Raw genomic sequence first — 18,416 nt, 5'->3', positions numbered from 1 at the left:
AACACATGTTTCCCATGCCAATAAAGCCCTTGAATTGAATTGAATTGATACGAAGGGGAGGCATTTATTTCAAGTAAAGAGGCAAGTCAGGGAGGGGAGGACGCACATTTATAATTCTAACAGCTTTTTTGTTGGCAGAGTATTTAAATGTATTAAAATATAGTTCAATTTCTTTTTGCAAGGGAAGAAGAAGAATAACCAAGCAAGAACCGTGGTCAGACTAATGGAAGGCGTGTCTTGTCACGGCAGACAAATCAGGGGTCGGTTTACTTGTTCCTTGCTCGACAGCTTTGTCAAGTTAGCTAACAGCAGCTCACGGTTGTGGACAGCATGTCCATTCAACACTTAGGGAAACAGGCAACATGCCATGAAATCCCATCAAATTCACAACGCAGATAGATACCCGTTATAGCTACGCTATAAACTAGAGGTGAGTATCAAGCTTTGGCATGATTTATCTTCTGTTTTGCGCTATTTAGTCAGCTAGCTAGTGTCTGTTAGCCAGCTAGCTAGCCTTAGCTATCAAGCATCTTGAATTGGGGAGGGCTGGCATGTGTTCCTGCTTTGCCATTAGATTAGCTACTCTACTGTACATGCATGGTCGCTCATGTAACGTTAGCTACCTAGGTAGGTTCTACAACAAATGTTTTGTGAGCGTTTTATAATTGAGAAAGGAGCACGACAACATGTTTTTTTCCCCCCAGCACGACAAAATGTCCGTGTGTTAGTCCTTCATCATCATTATATCACCACGCCAACAAGGCTACAGAGTCAGATTTGTTGACTGGGTGGAGATGTCACAAAGTATCTTTGTAGATGTGTAGTGCAAACATGAGATGCAGTACAGTGCAATATTACAGTTACTTAGCTTTCAGAAAAACATGTTGATCAAACTCAGGCACTTACATTTTTTGAGGTGCATTTTCCAATCTGTTATGTGCATAATCCCAACAGGGTGGAAATGTAAAGACTAAATTAGCCATTGCTCTGTGAGTGAGAGATTGAACAGTGGTTAGCACTGTGGTTCCCAAATTTTTTATAGTCCCGTACCCCTTCAAACATTCAACCTCCAGCTGTACCCCCTCTAGCACCAGGGTCAGTGCACTCTACAATGTTGTTTTTTGCCATCGTTGTAAGACTGCCACACACACACTATACAATACATGTATTAAACATAAGAAGGAGTGTGAGTTTTTGTCACAACCCGGCTTGTGGGAAGTGACAAAGAGCTCTTATAGGACCAAAGCACAAATAATAATATATATCTCTTTATTTAACCATATTACATATAAAACCTTATTTGTTCATTGAAAATTGTGACTAACTCATCACAGGTTAATGGGAAGGTTGTGCTTGAAAGGATGCACATAATTCTGCAATGTTGGGTTGTATTGGAGAGAGTCTGTCTTAAATAATTTTCCACACACAGTCTGTGCCTGTATTTAGTTTTCATGCTGGTGAGGGCTGAGAATCCACTCTCACATTCTCAAGTATGTGGTTGCAAAGGGAATCAGTGTCTTTTAACAGCGCGATTTGCCAAGGGTAGGATACTCTGAGCACAGCCCAATCCAGAAATTTCGATGAGGCTCTCTTGTTCAGATATTGGTAAGTGAACTGGAGGCAGGGCATGAAAGGGATAACGAATTCAGTTGTTTGTATCATCTGTTTTGGGAAAGTACCTCAGGTGCTTCGCTATATTCCATTTGACATTGTCCGTAAGATTGAGTTAATTTGCACACAAAAAAAATCATACAATGATGGAAAGACCTGTGTGTTGTCCTTGTTAATCAAGACAGAGAAGAGCTCCAACTTCTTAATCATAGCATCAATTTTGTCCCGCACTTTGAATATAGTTGCAGAGTCCCTGTAATCCTAGATTCAGATCATTCCGGCGAGAAAAAACATCACCCACATAGGCCAGTCGTGTGAGAAACTCATCATCATGCAAGCGGTCAGATAAGTGACAATTATGCTCAGTGAAGAACTTTAAGCTTATCTCTCAATTTAAAAAGGATTGTCAATACTTTGCCCCTTGATAACCAGCGCACTTCCGTATGTTATAAAAGCGTTACGTTATAAAAGCGTTACGTGGTCTCTGCCCAAGTCATTGCCTATTGCAGAAAATACATGAGTTCAGGGGCCTTGCTTTAACAAAGTTAACCATTTTCACTGTAGTGTCCAAAATGTATTTCAAGCTGTCAGGCATTCCAAGTGGTTAGACCATTGGACTAGTAACCAAAAGGTTGCAAGATCAAATCCCCAAGCTGACAAGGTAAAAATCTGTCGTTCTGCCCCTGAACAAGGCAGTTAACCCACTGTTCCTAGACCGTCATTGAAAATAAGAATTTGTTTTTAACTGACTTGTCTAGTTAAATAAAGGTAAAATTAAAAACAATCCCTTGGCAGCAAGAGCCTCTCAGCAACACATTTGCTCATATGCTTGAGATGGCTCCCTCTGATCAAGAACTGGGCTAGAAATGTTTATACATCTCCTCTAGAAACAATTAGCCATATGTTAGTGGTACTGTAAAGAGAGAGGTAGATGTTCTCTCTTGTTGCTTTCTAGACTCTTTCATTCATAATCTGCCAATTATTAATGTATCTTAGTAAACACGTTTGATATCACCCATTTCAATTTGCCATTTGTTATCACCCATTTTCAATTCGTCAGGTTCTAATACCCCCCGCTGTCTGTATTGAATGTGGGCTTAGTCAATCTTCTGTGGATAGTAGTCTTTATGTTACCAGACGTGCTATTGTATCGGCGTGGTGTTGTGGGAGTGTGTGGGGTTTGAAAACTGGGTGTAGTAGCTAGGAGAGGGGAGACGTGCACACAACAGATACCTTATCTTAGTGTGTCAAGCGCTCTATTATAACCCCTCCTATCACACATGAACGAGGCTACTGTACGTCTAGTCACTATCACTTAGAAATAGACTTCTGAATACGCTTGGATAATATGCAGGAGCCTAGGATTAGGCTAAGCTCAAGCTTTACAATAGTCATGCTGTTGTCCAGACAGTGACCAGGCTGGCCGTCTTGCCCTGAGGACATTCTGTATTTTGTCTCAGTAATCAGGCTCAGTTTGACAGAGTATAGCCTATCTCAAAACAGAGGCACTCCCCAACAGCCTTGTTTATTTCACATATAATGGAATCTGTCAAGCACTAACTAGCCTCTCATTAGAAGAGAACTAAAGTAACACTATGACAATGACATTTGAGTAGTGTGGTTAAGGTTGATGTTTTCTGTCTCCCTGTCTGTCTCAGGTGGTCAGGATGGGGGAACGGCCTGTTGTTACCCCCTCAGCTGGGATCACTCCAGTGCAGCAGATGCTGGCCTCTGGCACTGGGGCGCTGCTCACATCAGTGTTCGGTAAGATCAATGTCCAATAGAGGGGCACAACAACAAACTTGTCCTCTCTGCCAATAAATAAATAAACCTACCTAGGGAAATTTAGGGGAACCAGTAAAAGCACAGATTGCAAACACCAAGATGGTGGAATGAACACAGCTATGTAGACCACCTCAAGATAAAAACATAATATTCAAAATCAGTAAATTAGACTAAATATTATCACTACACAATCTGATGGGGAATATTAGCACCTTCAATCTGGATAACCACACAAAACAAATCATAAGACTAGAGAAATGTATCAACAAATATGATGAAAACAAGCAACACCCAAACATGGCAGAGAGTAAGACAGGGGAACCTACTTCAAAACGAAAACGTGACTCTTCTACAGACAGACAATTTAATATTTTCACCACCGGGAATGGTAAAGGACAAAACCGATGTGTTAAAATCAATAAATGACAAACTGGGTATACTTGAACTAGTCGTGTTGGTCAATTTCTTCAACAGATGATCAGGTCTATATAATGATCAAACTTATATATACAGTGGGGCAAAACAGTATTTAGTCAGCCACCAATTGTGCAAGTTCTCCCACAAAAAGATGAGAGGCCTGTAATTTTCATCATAGGTACACTTCAACTATGACAGACAAAATGAGAGAGAAAAAAATCCAGAAAATCACATTGTAGGATTTTTAATGAATTTATTTTCAAATTATGGTGGGAAATAAGTATTTGGTCACCTACAAACAAGAAAGATTTCTGGCTCTCACAGACCTGTAACTTCTTCTTTAAGAGGCTCCTCTGTCCTCCACTCGTTACCTGTATTAATGGCACCTGTCTGAACTTGTTATCAGTATAAAAGACACCTGTCCACAACCTCAAACAGTCACACTCCAAACTCCACTATGGCCAAGACCAAAGAGCTGTCAAAGGACACCAGAAACAAAATTGTAGACCTGCACCAGGCTGGGAAGACTGAATCTGCAATAGGTAAGCAGCTTGGTTTGAAGAAATCAACTGTGGGAGCAATTACTAGGAAATGGAAGACATACAAGACATTTACATTACATTTACATTTAAGTCATTTAGCAGACGCTCTTATCCAGAGCGACTTACAAGACCACTGATAACCTCCCTCGATCTGGGGCTCCACGCAAGATCTCACCCCGTGGGGTCAAAATAATCACAAGACCGGTGAGCAAAAATCGCAGAACCACATGGGGGGACCTAGTGAATGACCTGCAGAGAGCTGGGACCAAAGTAACAAAGCCTACCATCAGTAACACACTACGCCGCCAGGGACTCAGATCCTGCAGTGCCAGACGTGTCCCCCTGCTTAAGCCAGTACATGTCCAGGCCCGTCTGAAGTTTGCTAGAGAGCATTTGGTTGATCCAGAAGAAGATTGGGAGAATGTCATATGGTCAGATGAATTTTGGTAAAAACTCAACTCGTCATGTTTGGAGGACAAAGAATGCTGAGTTGCATCCAAAGAACACCATACCTATTGTGAAGCATGGGGGTGGAAACATCATGCTTTGGGGCTGTTTCTGTAAAGGGACCAGGATGACTGATCCGTGTAAAGGAAAGAATGAATGGGGTCATGTATCGTGAGATTTTGAGTGAAAACCTCCTTCCATCAGCAAGGGCATTGAAGATGAAACGTAGCTGGGTCTTTCAGCATGACAGTGATCCCAAACACACCGCCCAGGCAACGAAGGAGGGGCTTCGTAAGAAGCATTTCAAGGTCCTGGAGTGGCCTAGCCAGTCTCCAGATCTCAACCCCATAGAAAATCTTTGAAGGGAGTTGAAAGTCCGTGTTGCCCAGCAACAGCCCCAAAACATCACTGCTCTAGAGGAGATCTGCATTGGAGGAATGGGCCAAAATACCAGCAACAGTGTGTGAAAACCTTGTGAAGACTTACAGAAAACATTTGACCTCTGTCATTGCCAACAAAGGGTATATAACAAAGTGTTGAGATAAACTTTTGTTATTGACCAAAACTTATTTTCCACCATAATATGCAAAAAAATGTATAAAAAATCCTACACTGATTTTTCTGGATTTTTTTTTCTCATTTTGTCTGTCATAGTGTAGCTATGATTAAAATTACAGGCCTCTCATCTTTTTAAGTGGGAGAACTTGCACAATTGGTGGCTGACTAAATACTGTTTTTGCCCCACTGTATATATACAGTTGATGTCGGAAGTTTACATACACCTTAGCCAAATACATTTAAACTCAGTTTTTCACAATTCCTGACATTTAATACTAGTAAAAATTCTCTGTCTTAGGTCAGTTAGGATCACTACTTTATTTTAAGAATGTGAAATGTCAGAATAATAGTTGAGTGATTTATTTCAGATTGTATTTCTTTCATCACATTGCCATTGTGTCAGAAGGTTTACATACACTCAATTAGTATTTGGTAGCATTGCCTTTAAATGGTTTAACTTGGGTCAATTGTTTTGGGTAGCATTCCATAAGCTTCCCACAATACTTTGGGTGAATTTTGGCCCATTCTTCCTGACAGAGCTGGTGTAACTGTCAGGTTTGTAGGCTTCCTTGCTCGCACACGCTTTTTCCTGTTCTGCCCACACATTTTCTATAGGATTCAGGTCAGGGCTTTGTGATGGCCACTCCAATACCTGCACCTCACACAAACATACGCTCACACTCATGTATGCAGATGTTCCTCATTGACGAGACCCATGATGGGTGTTAATAGATCAGTATAATTGAATCTGTCTCTCTTTCACAGTCACACCACTGGACGTTGTGAAGATAAGGCTGCAGGCCCAGCAAACACCATTCTATCAAGGTAGAACACTAACAGATAACATTCACTGCTTATACGATGAGTCTCCTTATTGCTTCTTACCATTGCGGGGATAGTCTAAGTATTAGATGTTTATCTCCCCACTCCCCACCGCTGAAAACTGGGGAGGCAGGTAGCCTAGTGGTTAGCACATTGGGCCAGTAACCGAAAGGTTGCTAGATTGAATCCCCGAGCTGACGTGGTATAAATCTGTTGTTCTGCCCCTGAACAAGGCAGTTAACCCACTGTTCATAGGCCGTCATTGTAAATAAGAATTTGTTCTTCACTGACTTTTCTAGTTAAATTAAAAAATTATAAATTAAATAAATAAACTCAACTGCACTGTCATCACTTTCCCTGTGAGAGACTACATTCAGCCTCTTGCCCATCTGCTCCCTAAACCTAAATAATAGAAGAGGGGTTGAAGGGGGTTTAGAAGTCCTTATGTCGGCAATGTTGACCTTCGGCAGCCATGTCAGGCTACATTTAGTGGAATGTGAGACATGCTTTAGCTTTTCTCTGCTCAAATGCTTATTTTGTGTGTCTTGTGCTCTTTCATTCTCTCCATCTCTGTGTTTCTATCTCTCTCTTTGCTTTGTTTCATAGCTTTAGCTGCTGACTCTGCTTCATGGAGTGGTGTAATCCGCCCCTCCAAATGTGAGTAAACCCGCCGGCGCCGCTCGCTGCATGCCCAGACTTTGCCCAGTCTGACTGACTACATGTGCCTATCTGGCACTGCTCTGCCAATATGACCTACTAACAAACTGGGTTTCCTGGGAAAACAAAACATATGCGCTTTAACCATAGTCTGAGCAAATTGATTTTGAAATCTTTGGCAATTATATGTACCCTCTATTAGAGGTTGTCATGCATAGGTGTAATAGGTGGCAGGGAAGTCAGGCGCAGGAGAGTCAAATGGAGTGTAAAATTGAGTCTTTTAATAAAGTCCAACGAGTATGCTCCATAACACTAACTGTGCATAAACAAACAAACATGGGTACGAGGACCCGACGCGCACCTATACAACAATCACACTACACTGACAATAAAACAATCTCTGACAAAGACATGAGGGGAAACAGAGGGTTAAATACACAACAGGTAATGAATGGGATTGAAAACAGGTGTGTGGGAAGACAAGACAAAACCAATGGAAAATTTAAAAAGGATCAATATGGCTAGAAGACCGGTGACGTCGAATGCCGAGCACCGCCCGAACAAGGAGAGGCAACGACTTCGGCAGAAGTCGTGACAGAGGTCGACCGATTATGATTTTTCAACGCCGATACCGATTATTGGAGGACCAAAGACGCCGATACCGATTTGATCGGCCGATTAATACAACAACAAAAAAATATATATATATATATGTTTTTTATTTGTAATAATGACAATTACAACAATACTGAATTAACACTTATTTTAACTTAATATAAAACATCAATAAAATCAATTTAGCCTCAAATAAATAATGAAACATGTTCAATTTGGTTTAAATAATGCAAAAACAAAGTGCTGGAGAAGAAAGTAATATGTGCCATGTGTGCTCAGAACACGAGAACATATGAAAGTTGGTGGTTCCTTTTAACACGAGACTTCAATATTCCAAGGTAAGAGGTTTTAGGTTGAAGTTAATATAGTATTTATAGGACTATTTCTCTCTATACCATTTGTATTTCATATACCTTTGACTATTGGATGTTCTGATAGGCACTATAGTATTGCCAGTGTAACAGTATAGCTTCCGTCCCCCTCCTCGCCCCTACCTGGGCTCGAACCAGGAACACATCAACAACAGCCACACTCGAAGCATCGTTACCCATCGCTCCACAAAAGCCGCGGCCCTTGCAGCGCAAGGGGAATAACTACTCCAAATCTAAAAGCGAGTGACGTTTGAAACAGTATTAGCGCACACCCATCTAACTAGCTAGCCATTTCACATTAGTTACACCAGCCATTAGGCTGATAGGCTTGAAGTCATAAACAGCGCTGTGCTTGCGAAGAGCTGCTGGCAAAACGCACGAAAGTGCTGTTTGAATGAATGATTACGGGCCTGCTGCTGCTCAGTCAGACTGCTCTATAAATCATACTTAATTATAACATAATAACACACAGAAATACGAGCATTTGGTCATTAATATGATCGAATCCGGAAACTATCATTTCGAAAACAAAACGTTTATTATTTCAGTGAAATACGGAACCGTTTGGTATTTTATCTAACGGGTGGCATCCCTAAGTCTAAATATTCTTGTTACATTGCACAACCTTCAATGTATGTTATACTTACGTAAAATTCTGGCAAATTATTTCGCAATGAGCCAGGCAGCCCAAACTGTTGCATATACCCTGACTCTGCGTGCAATGAACGCAAGAGAAATTACACAATTTCACCTGGTTAATATTGCCTGCTAAACTGGATTAGTAGTTATAACTAGTGTTTATGATTTATTGTTTTTATAAGATAAGTTTAATGCTAGCTAGCAATTTACCTTGGCTTCTACTGCATTCGCGTAACAAGCAGGCTACTCGTGGAGTGCAATTGTTAGAGCGTTTGTAATGAACTTCGTCTGTTGTTTGTAGAGAGTCAGACCGAAATGCAGCGTGTAGGTTACTCATGACTTTTAATGAAGAATAATGCGGTACATGAAATAACTGAAAATACAAAAACAACAAACGAGTGAAACTAATACAGCCTATCTGGTGACTAACACTAAGACAGGTACAATCACCCACGAAATACAACGCGCACTCAGGCTGCCTAAATACGGTTCCCAATCCGAGACAACGAGAATCAGCTGACTCCAATTAGGAATCGCCTCAGGCAGCCAAGCCTAACTAGACACACCACTAATAATACACACTCCCAATTAATACAAACCCCAATACGAAATACAACATATAAACCCATGTCACACCCTGGCCTACCCAAACATATAACAAAAACACAAGATACAATGACCAAGGCGTGACAGAACCCCCCCCCTAAGGTGCGGACTCCGGGACGCACCTCAAGAGCATAGGGAGGGTCCGGGTGGGCGTCTGTCCATGGTGGCGGTTCTGGCTCGGGACGTGGACCCCACTCCATAAATGTCCTAGTTCCTCCCCTTCGCGTCCTAGGATAATCCACCTTCTCCGCCGACCATGGCCTAATAGTCCTCACCCTGATCCCCACATAACTGAGGGGCAGCTCGGGACCGAGGGGCAGCTCGGGACCGAGGGGCAGCTCGGGACAGAGGGGCAGCTCGGGACAGAGGGGCAGCTCGGGACAGAGGGGCAGCTCGGGACAGAGGGGCAGCTCGGGACAAAGGGGCTGCTCGGGACAGAGGGGCAACTCAGGATAGAGGGGCAGCTCAGGACAGCAGGGCAGCTCAGGACAGAGGGGCAGCCCGGGACAGAGGAGCAGCCCGGGACCGAAGCAGCCCAGTACTGAGGGGAAGCCCGGTACTGAGAGGGAGCCCAGTACAGAGAGGGAGCCCAGTACAGAGAGGAAGCCTAGTACTGAAAGGAAGCTCAGTACTGAGAGGAAGCTCAGGCAGGTAGTAGGCTCCGGTAAATCCTGGCTGGCTGGTGGACCTGGATGATTCAGGTTGTCTGGCCGATCTAGAAGATCTAGGTTGACGGGCAGATCTGGAAGAGACTGGTTGTCGGGCAGATCTGGAAGAGACTGGTTGTCGGGCAGATCTGGAAGAGACTGGTTGTCGGGCAGATCTGGAAGAGACTGGTTGTCGGGCAGATCTGGAAGAGACTGGTTGTCGGGCAGATCTGGAAGAGACTGGTTGTCGGGCAGATCTGGAAGAGACTGGTTGTCTGGCAGATCTGGAAGAGACTGGTTGTCTGGCAGATCTGGAAGAGACTGGTTGTCTGGCAGATCTGGAAGAGACTGGTTGTCTGGCAGATCTGGAAGAGACTGGTTGTCTGGCAGATCTGGAAGAGACTGGTTGTCTGGCGGCGCTGGGAGGACTGGCGGCGCTGGGCGGACTGGCGGCGCTGGGCAGACTGGGAGCACTGGCGGCGCTGGGCAGACTGGCGGCACTGGCGGCGCTGGGCAGACTGGCACTTCTGGCGGATCCTGGCAGACTGGTGACGCTGGGCCGACTGGCGGCGCTGGGCAGACAGGAGACTCCGGCAGCGCAGGAGAGGAGAAAAGCTCTGGCTGCGCTAAACAGGCGAGGCGCACTGGACGCGCTGGGCCGACTGGGAGCACTGGCGGCGCTGGACAGACAGGAGACTCCGGCAGCGCAGGAGAGGAGAAAGGCTCTGGCTGCGCTGAACAGGCTGGAGACTCCGATAGCACAGGAGGGGAGAAAAGCACTGGCTGTGCTGAACAGGCGAGGCGCACTGGAGGCCTGGTGCGTGGTGCTGGAACTGGTGGTACTGGCGCGAGGACACGCACAGGAAGCCTGGTGCGGGGAGCTGCTACCGGAGGACTGGTGTGTAGAGGTAGCTCTGGATAGACCGGACCGTGCAGGCGCACTGGAGCTCTTGAGCACCGAGCCTGCCCAAGCTTACCTGGCTCGATGCCCACTCTAGCCCGGCAAATAGGAAGAGCTGGTATGTGCCGCACCGGGCTATGCTCCCGCACTGAAAACACCGTGCGCTCCATAGCATAACACGGTGCCTGCCCGGTCTCTCTAGCCCAACGGTGAGCACAGGGAGTATGCGCAGGTCTCCTACCTGGCATAACTATTCTCCCTTCTAGCTCCCCCAATAATTTTTTTGGGCTGCTTTTCCGGTTTCCTTGCCAACCGTGTTCCCTCGTATCGTCGGCTCCTATCTCCCGCTGCCTCTGCTCTCCTTAGTGTCTCCACCTGTTCCCATGGGAGGCGATCTCTTCCGGCCAATATCTCCTCCCAAGTGTAACAACCTTTACCATCCAACAAGTCTTCCCATGTCCATTCTCCAAATAATTCATTCTCCCTTTGCTGCTCCAGCTGTCGCTGCCTGTTTAGACCAGCGCTTCTCCGTTTTTCCCGGCGTGTCTTTTTCTTTGACTCGATTCCCCTGTAGCCTTCTTCGCACTGCTATAGGGAATCCCAGGCGGGCTCCTGCACTCGCTCTGGGTCGGCCGCCCACCTGTCGATTTCTTCCCACGTCGTACATTCCTTGCTTCTGTTGTCCATAACGTCCACCTTCAGATCCTGCCAGTTCCCACGCTGCTCGGTCTGTGAATGGTGGTGGGTGATTCTGTAATGAACTTCGTCTGTTGTTTGTAGAGAGTCAGACCGAAATGCAGCGTGTAGGTTACTCATGACTTTTAATGAAGAATAATGCGGTACATGAAATAACTGAAAATACAAAAACAACAAACGAGTGAAACTAATACAGCCTATCTGGTGACTAACACTAAGATAGGTACAATTACCCACGAAATACAACGCGCACTCAGGCTGACCTTAATACGGTTCCCAATCCGAGACAACGAGAATCAGCTGACTCCAATTAGGAATCGCCTCAGGCAGCCAAGCCTAACTAGACACACCCCTAATAATACACACTCCCAATTAATACAAACCCCAATACGAAATACAACATATAAACCCATGTCACACCCTGGCCTACCCAAACATATAACAAAAACACAAGATACAATGACCAAGGCGTGACAGCGTTGGACTAGTTAACTGTGCGGTTGCAAAATTGGAACCCCTGAGCTGACAAGGTAATAATCAGTCGTTCTGCCCCTGAACAAGGCAGTTAACCCACAGTTCCTAGGCAGTCATTGAAAATAAGAATGTGTTCTTAACTGACTTGCCTAGTTAAATAAAAGGTATAAAATAAAATTACAATCGGAAATCGGCGCCCAAAAATACAGATTTCTGATTGTTATGAAAACTTGAAATCGGCTGTATATAATTGGGGATGTATAATCGGTGCACCGCTGGGGGATGTATAATCGGTGCAACGCTGGGGGATGTATAATTGATGCACCGCTGGGGGATGTATAATCGGTGCAACGCTGGGGGATGTATAATCGGTGCAACGCTGGGGGATGTATAATCGGTGCAACGCTGGGGGATGTATAATCGGTGCAACGCTGGGGGATGTATAATCGGTGCAACGCTGGGGGATGTATAATCGGTGCAAGGCTGGGGGATTATTTAACAAAAGGACATTTGCGAAAAAAGCGCAATCGTTGCACGACTGTACGTAACCATAAACATCAATGCCTTTCTTAAAATCAATACATAGAAGTATATATTTTTAAACCTGCATATTTAGCTAAATTTGCCAGAATTTTACGTAATTATGACATAACATTGAAGGTTGTACAATGTAACAGAATATTTAGACTTTGGCATGCCACCTGTTAGATAAAATACCAAATGGTTCCGTATTTCACTGAAATAATAAACGTTTTGTTTTCGAAATGATAGTTTCCAGATTCTACCATATTAATGACCAAAGGCTCATATTTCTGTGTGTTATTATGTTATAATTAAGTCTATGATTTGATATTTGATAGAGCAGTCTGACTGAGCGATGGTAGGCAGCAGTAGGCTCGTAAGCATTCATCCAAACAGCACTTTCGTGCGTTTTGCCAGCAGCTCTTTGCAAGCACAGCACTGTTTATGACTTCAAGCTTATCAGCCTAATGGCTGGTGTAACCGATGTGAGCGGGGTGCGAGCTAATAGCATTTCAAACATCACTCGCTCTGAGACTTGGAGTAGTTATTCCCCTTGCTCTGCAAGGGCCGCGGCTTTTGTGGAGCGATGGGTAACGCTACTTCGAGGGTGGCTGTTGTCGATGTGTTCCTGGTTCGAGCCCAGGTAGGGGCTGTTAAGTTCATGTTTTAAGTATCCCAATATTTCTGTTATTACGGGGCTATCTCTCAGTCAAGAGTGAGCATGCGCAGGAAGTCTGGTAGTTGATGGACCTATCCTTGAGTGTAATGGCGACCTTTGAGGGTGTTCATACGGTATAGTAAACTTTGATAAACTGGAACCTTGTCGTTGTGTCATTTCGAGTTAACAGGGGCGAGGAGAGGGACGATGAAAAACGATGAAAATAAAACCTAATATAACTCAAACGGAAAGCATTTGCATTTTTGCATAGTCCAGGCAGTGCTGAGAGGGATCTGGTGAAGATAATGTTGTATAATGACAGTATAATGTGGAACATAAACTGATGGAACATTTTAATACTGTTACACTGGCAATACTAAAGTGCCTATAAGAACATCCAATAGTCAAAGGTATATGCAATACAAATTATATAGAGAGAACTAGTCCTATAAATACTATATTAACTACAACCTAAAACCTCTTACCTTGGAATATTGAAGTCTCATGTTAAAAGGAACCACCAACTTTCATATGTTCTCGTGTTCTGAGCAAGGAACTCAAACGTTGGCTTTTTTACATGGCACATATTGCACTTTTACTTCTCCAACACTTTGTTTTTGCATTATTTAAACCAAATTTAACGTTTTATTTTTTTGAGGCTAAATTGATTTTATTGATGTATTATATTAAGTTAAATTAAGTGTTCATTCAGTATTCTTGTAATTGTCAGTATTAGAAATACAGTTTTTTTTAATCGGCCGATTAATCGGTATCGGCTTTTTTGGGTCCTCCAATCGGTAACGGTGTTGAAAAATCATAATCGGTCGACCTCTAATGTCTATATGTGGGTGTGTGTATGTATGTATGTATGTATGTATGTATGTATGTATATATATATGTATATGTTATATATATGTATATGTGTAACTTCATACTCTTCCTCAGTGCACCCTCATACTCTCAGCTGAATGATTATATGGGCTACAGCCTTGGCGCTCTCTCTCTATCTCTCCACTCAGCTACACCATAACTCACTCTGAACATTTTATAAAGAAAACTAAGGGAAATTTGCCCAGATATTGTAACCAGCTAGTTAGTATTAGCATATTGAACTTCACAAGGAAATGATGTGGTAACAATCAGTGCTTTCTGATACTTGAAAGATTTCAACATGATTCATAGCTACCGGGTATCAAATTGTGCCTTGTGGTACTTGTGTTTATGAATCTCAAAGAAACAAACAAGTAGTTCATAGGTTATACTGTATAACACTTATTTGACTATGTAATTTTCTATTACTAGAGGAGCTCGTTTGTTTGTTTATAGATTTCTCCTCAAATACTTTGCCTTGGATTGACCATTTGCCAATACCTAAAATAAGGCCAACACTAGTAGTCCAGAGCAGGCCTTGGCTAGAGCAGCCTTGGTGTTATCGTCCCCAGTGTCTGTCTGACTGGTCATTGCCATAACCTCTGTTATTAATAGCTTATCTAACCTCTGTCATGGACACCCTCACATCAATATAAGTTCAACTATTGACTGAAAAACAAACTGTTCAAGTATTTATTTTTTTACCAATGTCATTATTTTACAGAACTATTGAATATCCATTAATTTGACATATAACTAGAAGCTATAGATGTATCAAACGCACATACTGTAATTACACATGAATGCGTGCCCTACAGAGAAGCCAACGTTTGGCATTACTCCCAGTAGGTTCACAGTTACCTATCTATAGTATAGATAGAAGTAGAGCATCATGTCTCATACAGTAACATATTAACCAGTATGGTTGTTTTCGTGACCCTGTTCTTGTGTTTTGTGTCTCAGGGAAGTGCTTCCTGTATTGTAATGGCCTGATGGATCACATCTATGTGTGTCAGTATGGGGCCAGCTGCACCAGCTGGTACAAAACACCAACCCACTTCAGTGGCACCCTGGTAAGAGACTCAGAATCCTCTTATTCACTCCCACCAACACAGCACAGCATCACCTGGTTTGACATCGTTAAAACACTGGATGGGGAACGACCTGTCTTTTGAAGTCCAAAATGTTTGTATTTTTTTGGAACTCCACAGTTCCCAAGGACAAACACGGTGTGGTGTTTGTTTTTCTCAGGATGCTTTTGTGAAGATCACGCGCAACGAGGGGGTCAGGTCTCTGTGGAGCGGGCTGCCTCCCACACTGTGAGTCACTGGGGTATTTCAAGTACATGTATTTGTAATAAAGAACGGTAACAAGAGGGATCAGTCCTTGATCGTATAAAAGAGAAACTCAGAACTATGACTTCATGGTTTCAATTTCAGTGTGTTGTTTTGCACCTAATCATATAACAGCTTGCAGAGCTTTGAGATTGACAGTTTCTTGCTGTTTGTGTACAGGGTGATGGCGGTGCCTGCCACTGTCATCTACTTCACCTGCTATGACCAGCTCAGAGACTTACTGCGCTACGGCATGGGGTTCCAAGGCAACTACATCCCCCTGGTGGCTGGGGGTCTCGCTAGACGTAAGTGGACTACATGGGATGGGGGTTCACAATGTCTTGAATTTGATTAAGTCTTGATTATGATACAGTTCAGTTGTCACACACCACACTAAGAATGTAGATATATAATAATGCCATTATTACATAGTTCCCTTCCCTCTTCCGTTGACTCCCCCGTGTCTGTGTGTTCTCCAGTGGGAGCAGTGAGTGTGATCAGCCCATTAGAGCTGGTGCGTACCAAGATGCAGTCCCGGAAGCTGACCTACAGCGAGCTGAGGGTGTGTATCCGCTCTAGTGTTGCCCAGGATGGCTGGCTGTCCCTGTGGAGGGGTTGGGGATCCACCGTCCTACGAGACGTCCCCTTCTCAGGTGAGACTTCACCTCCATGGACGTTATGTCTCTAACCATTTATCTGTCACTGCTAGGGCTTAGTTGGACTGGTTGATATTGGTTGGGGGTTACATAATGAAGACCGCCTGTGTGGGTGAATAATAAATACTATCTTCGGTGTGATAATGTTTCTCAGTGACTTTTCAACCTGACTGTTTTTCTGTGTGTGCAGCCCTGTACTGGTTCAACTATGAGCTGGTGAAGGCCCAGCTGTGTGATCAGTACAATGTGTCTCAGGCCACCTTCTCCATCAGCTTCACAGCAGGAGCGATCTCTGGAGCTGTGAGTATCTCATTAATACCACTACTTGGAATTTACAATGTATGTTAAGCAGATGTCTTCTATTAGATTTCATGAAGAAGATGATGGATGGTTTGTACATTGCAAGGTGTATACAGCTAAATAGTCTAATTATTTTTTCCCCGCTCCTATTCTTTTCAGTTTACTGTAAGTGAGGCAGAGGTGTGTTTTATTTTAGGTAGATCATTGACAAACATGGAGAAGAGTTCAGTGTGCTTTCTCTCACCAGGAAAGGAAAGACAGTTGTAACACAGATGTTATTTGTATTTATGACAGAAAGAGGCCATGATAAATAAGATCAAATGCCTCCCTGCTGAAAACAGGCCTGTTTGTTTAGAGAGATTCTCTCATGTGTGAGAGACATGGACACACTTACTTAGCCTAGATCTGTAGTAAAACAGGAAGTTCCCTGTCAAATCATGGCAGTTCGACAGTCCTCTCATGAGTTATTATAAGGGTTGAGTTGACACCAGAAAAGAATAGAGAATTGCTGTGTCATTGTGACAACCATTAGACTGTTGATAATTGACCCCCTGGTGGACCCCCTGGTTAAAGCCTGTTTTTAGTGTTTCACATGTCTAGTTATATAACGTACTGCTGATCAATAGATCAGGGGGTAAGTTATGTTGATTTCACTGGGTATTGCTGTTGATTTCACTGGGTATTGCTTATAGAGAGTGTGTCTATTGTCTTCTGTCCCAGGTTGCTGCCATCATGACTCTACCTTTTGACGTGGTGAAGACACGAAGACAGATCCAACTGGGAGAGATGGAGACACTGGGAGGTGTGTAATTACATGGTCTTATGTACTCATATGGCCATTCACGTCTGAAATCGTATTTTATCCTCTCTGATAGAACGTAGGATTGCCCACTAAATCTCTGTCTTTCTCCCCTTCCTCTTAGTCCCTGTGAAGAATCCCACATCCACATGGCATATCATGAGGGGAATTTGGGCTGAATCGGGATACAGGGGGCTCTTTGCAGGTAAGTCCAAAGGATATATAAAAGGTATATATTTGCAATGCCTGAAGTGCTGGTAGAGTAAGCAGTCTGAATGAAGGACTAAATCAGGTAAATTGTGTCTCTTTATCCCCCTCAGGTTTCCTACCCAGGGTGATCAAAGTTGCCCCAGCCTGTGCTGTCATGATCAGCACCTATGAGTTTGGGAAGATCTTCTTCCAGAAGATAAACCTTGACCGAGAGCAACAGGCCTGCTGAGGGGCTGTGTGTGTGGAGAAGCAGGGTTGGCTACCTTCTTCTGTGGCAGAATGGGAAGAGACTATTAGCAGCAGCCAATGCACAGGCTTTTTTTGTCTGTTTTCTAGACCTTTCTATTGGCCCACAGGGAGGCTACTCCTACAACTGTGAACACTGTCATACGTGTATCCATGAATGTGTCCATTAGTTAAATTCAGAACTGTGGGGGAACGGCCCTGTGACCTAAGGCTTATTCAGACTTTAGCATGCTTTCCTTGCACGCTAAAAGTGTTCATCTTTGCTAGTACAGCCCCCTGCTGTTCATACCTGGGAGAACACTTCTAACAACAACCCTAAAAAAAACTGCATGCAAAGTAATCCATTCAATCAAGACCTTCCCTTCAGCTACTAGCCCAGACCAAATGCAAGGCTGAGCTGAGATGAGTGGATATTCTTAATGTAGCATTCTCTCATATTGATTTGTCATCTGACCAATGGTAGCTTACTATTCAATGTCCATTTTTGTGATGGGAATAAATACCATGTAGGTGGGTTACCATGGCTCATTCCCCTAGGATGAGAACTGGGTTTTATGAGTTAATTTGGTACATGTTATTCAATCAACTGAAATACTTCAGACAAAACAGTTGGCAAATTGACTATGCTATCTAAAAGGGGTTGACATACTTTTTATTTATATTTTTACATGATTGAATGTGTGCAGGTTTTCTGTTGATCCATTTCAGACCTGGGCAGACCTGGGCTCAATATAGTTTTTTTGAAGAACGTTCATTTTTTTCAGCATTTCAGAAAGATCTGGAGTTCTACTAACTAGGCTACTGGACTGAACTGAGTTGTTGCCTTGATCTTCAATTTGTGTGTTTATTATTTCTTGTGTACCTTACATGGATGTATAGAATGTTTTATATGCTCTGACTGGTTTTACTGTTTTAAAATTATTATTTTTCACCTTTTATTTAACCAGGTAGGCTAGTTGAGAACAAGTTGAGATGGACAGTTGTAAAATAAAAAAGGTGTTGCACCAATCACAAGAGCTCTTGCCTTATCTAT

General features: G+C 43.4%; 1 protein-coding gene across 2 annotated transcripts; it reads left to right on the top strand.

The window, feature by feature from the left end:
* Window positions 1-114: 114 nt before the first annotated feature.
* LOC118382820 (probable mitochondrial glutathione transporter SLC25A39) lies at window positions 115-18,391 on the top strand. Of its 2 annotated transcripts, XM_052491429.1 has the most exons (12): window positions 119-430; window positions 3,270-3,375; window positions 6,126-6,185; window positions 6,789-6,839; window positions 14,802-14,911; window positions 15,090-15,157; window positions 15,353-15,477; window positions 15,652-15,825; window positions 16,019-16,128; window positions 16,849-16,930; window positions 17,052-17,132; window positions 17,248-18,391. In XM_052491429.1, exons 2-12 carry the CDS (start codon window positions 3,279-3,281, stop codon window positions 17,364-17,366), a joined length of 1,077 nt encoding a protein of 358 aa, XP_052347389.1. In that variant the 5' UTR covers window positions 119-430; window positions 3,270-3,278; the 3' UTR covers window positions 17,367-18,391. The 2 variants fall into 2 exon arrangements, with proteins under 2 accessions (XP_052347390.1, XP_052347389.1); XM_052491430.1 differs by lacking the exon at window positions 6,789-6,839 and having other exon boundaries at window positions 115-430.
* Window positions 18,392-18,416: the final 25 nt, after the last annotated feature.

This window comes from Oncorhynchus keta, chromosome 32 (genome assembly GCF_023373465.1).
Source record: "Oncorhynchus keta strain PuntledgeMale-10-30-2019 chromosome 32, Oket_V2, whole genome shotgun sequence".
NCBI classification, from domain to species: domain Eukaryota; kingdom Metazoa; phylum Chordata; class Actinopteri; order Salmoniformes; family Salmonidae; genus Oncorhynchus; species Oncorhynchus keta.
The sequence above is the reverse complement of the archived record's forward strand: the minus strand, read 5'-3'. Positions and strand labels throughout refer to the sequence as shown.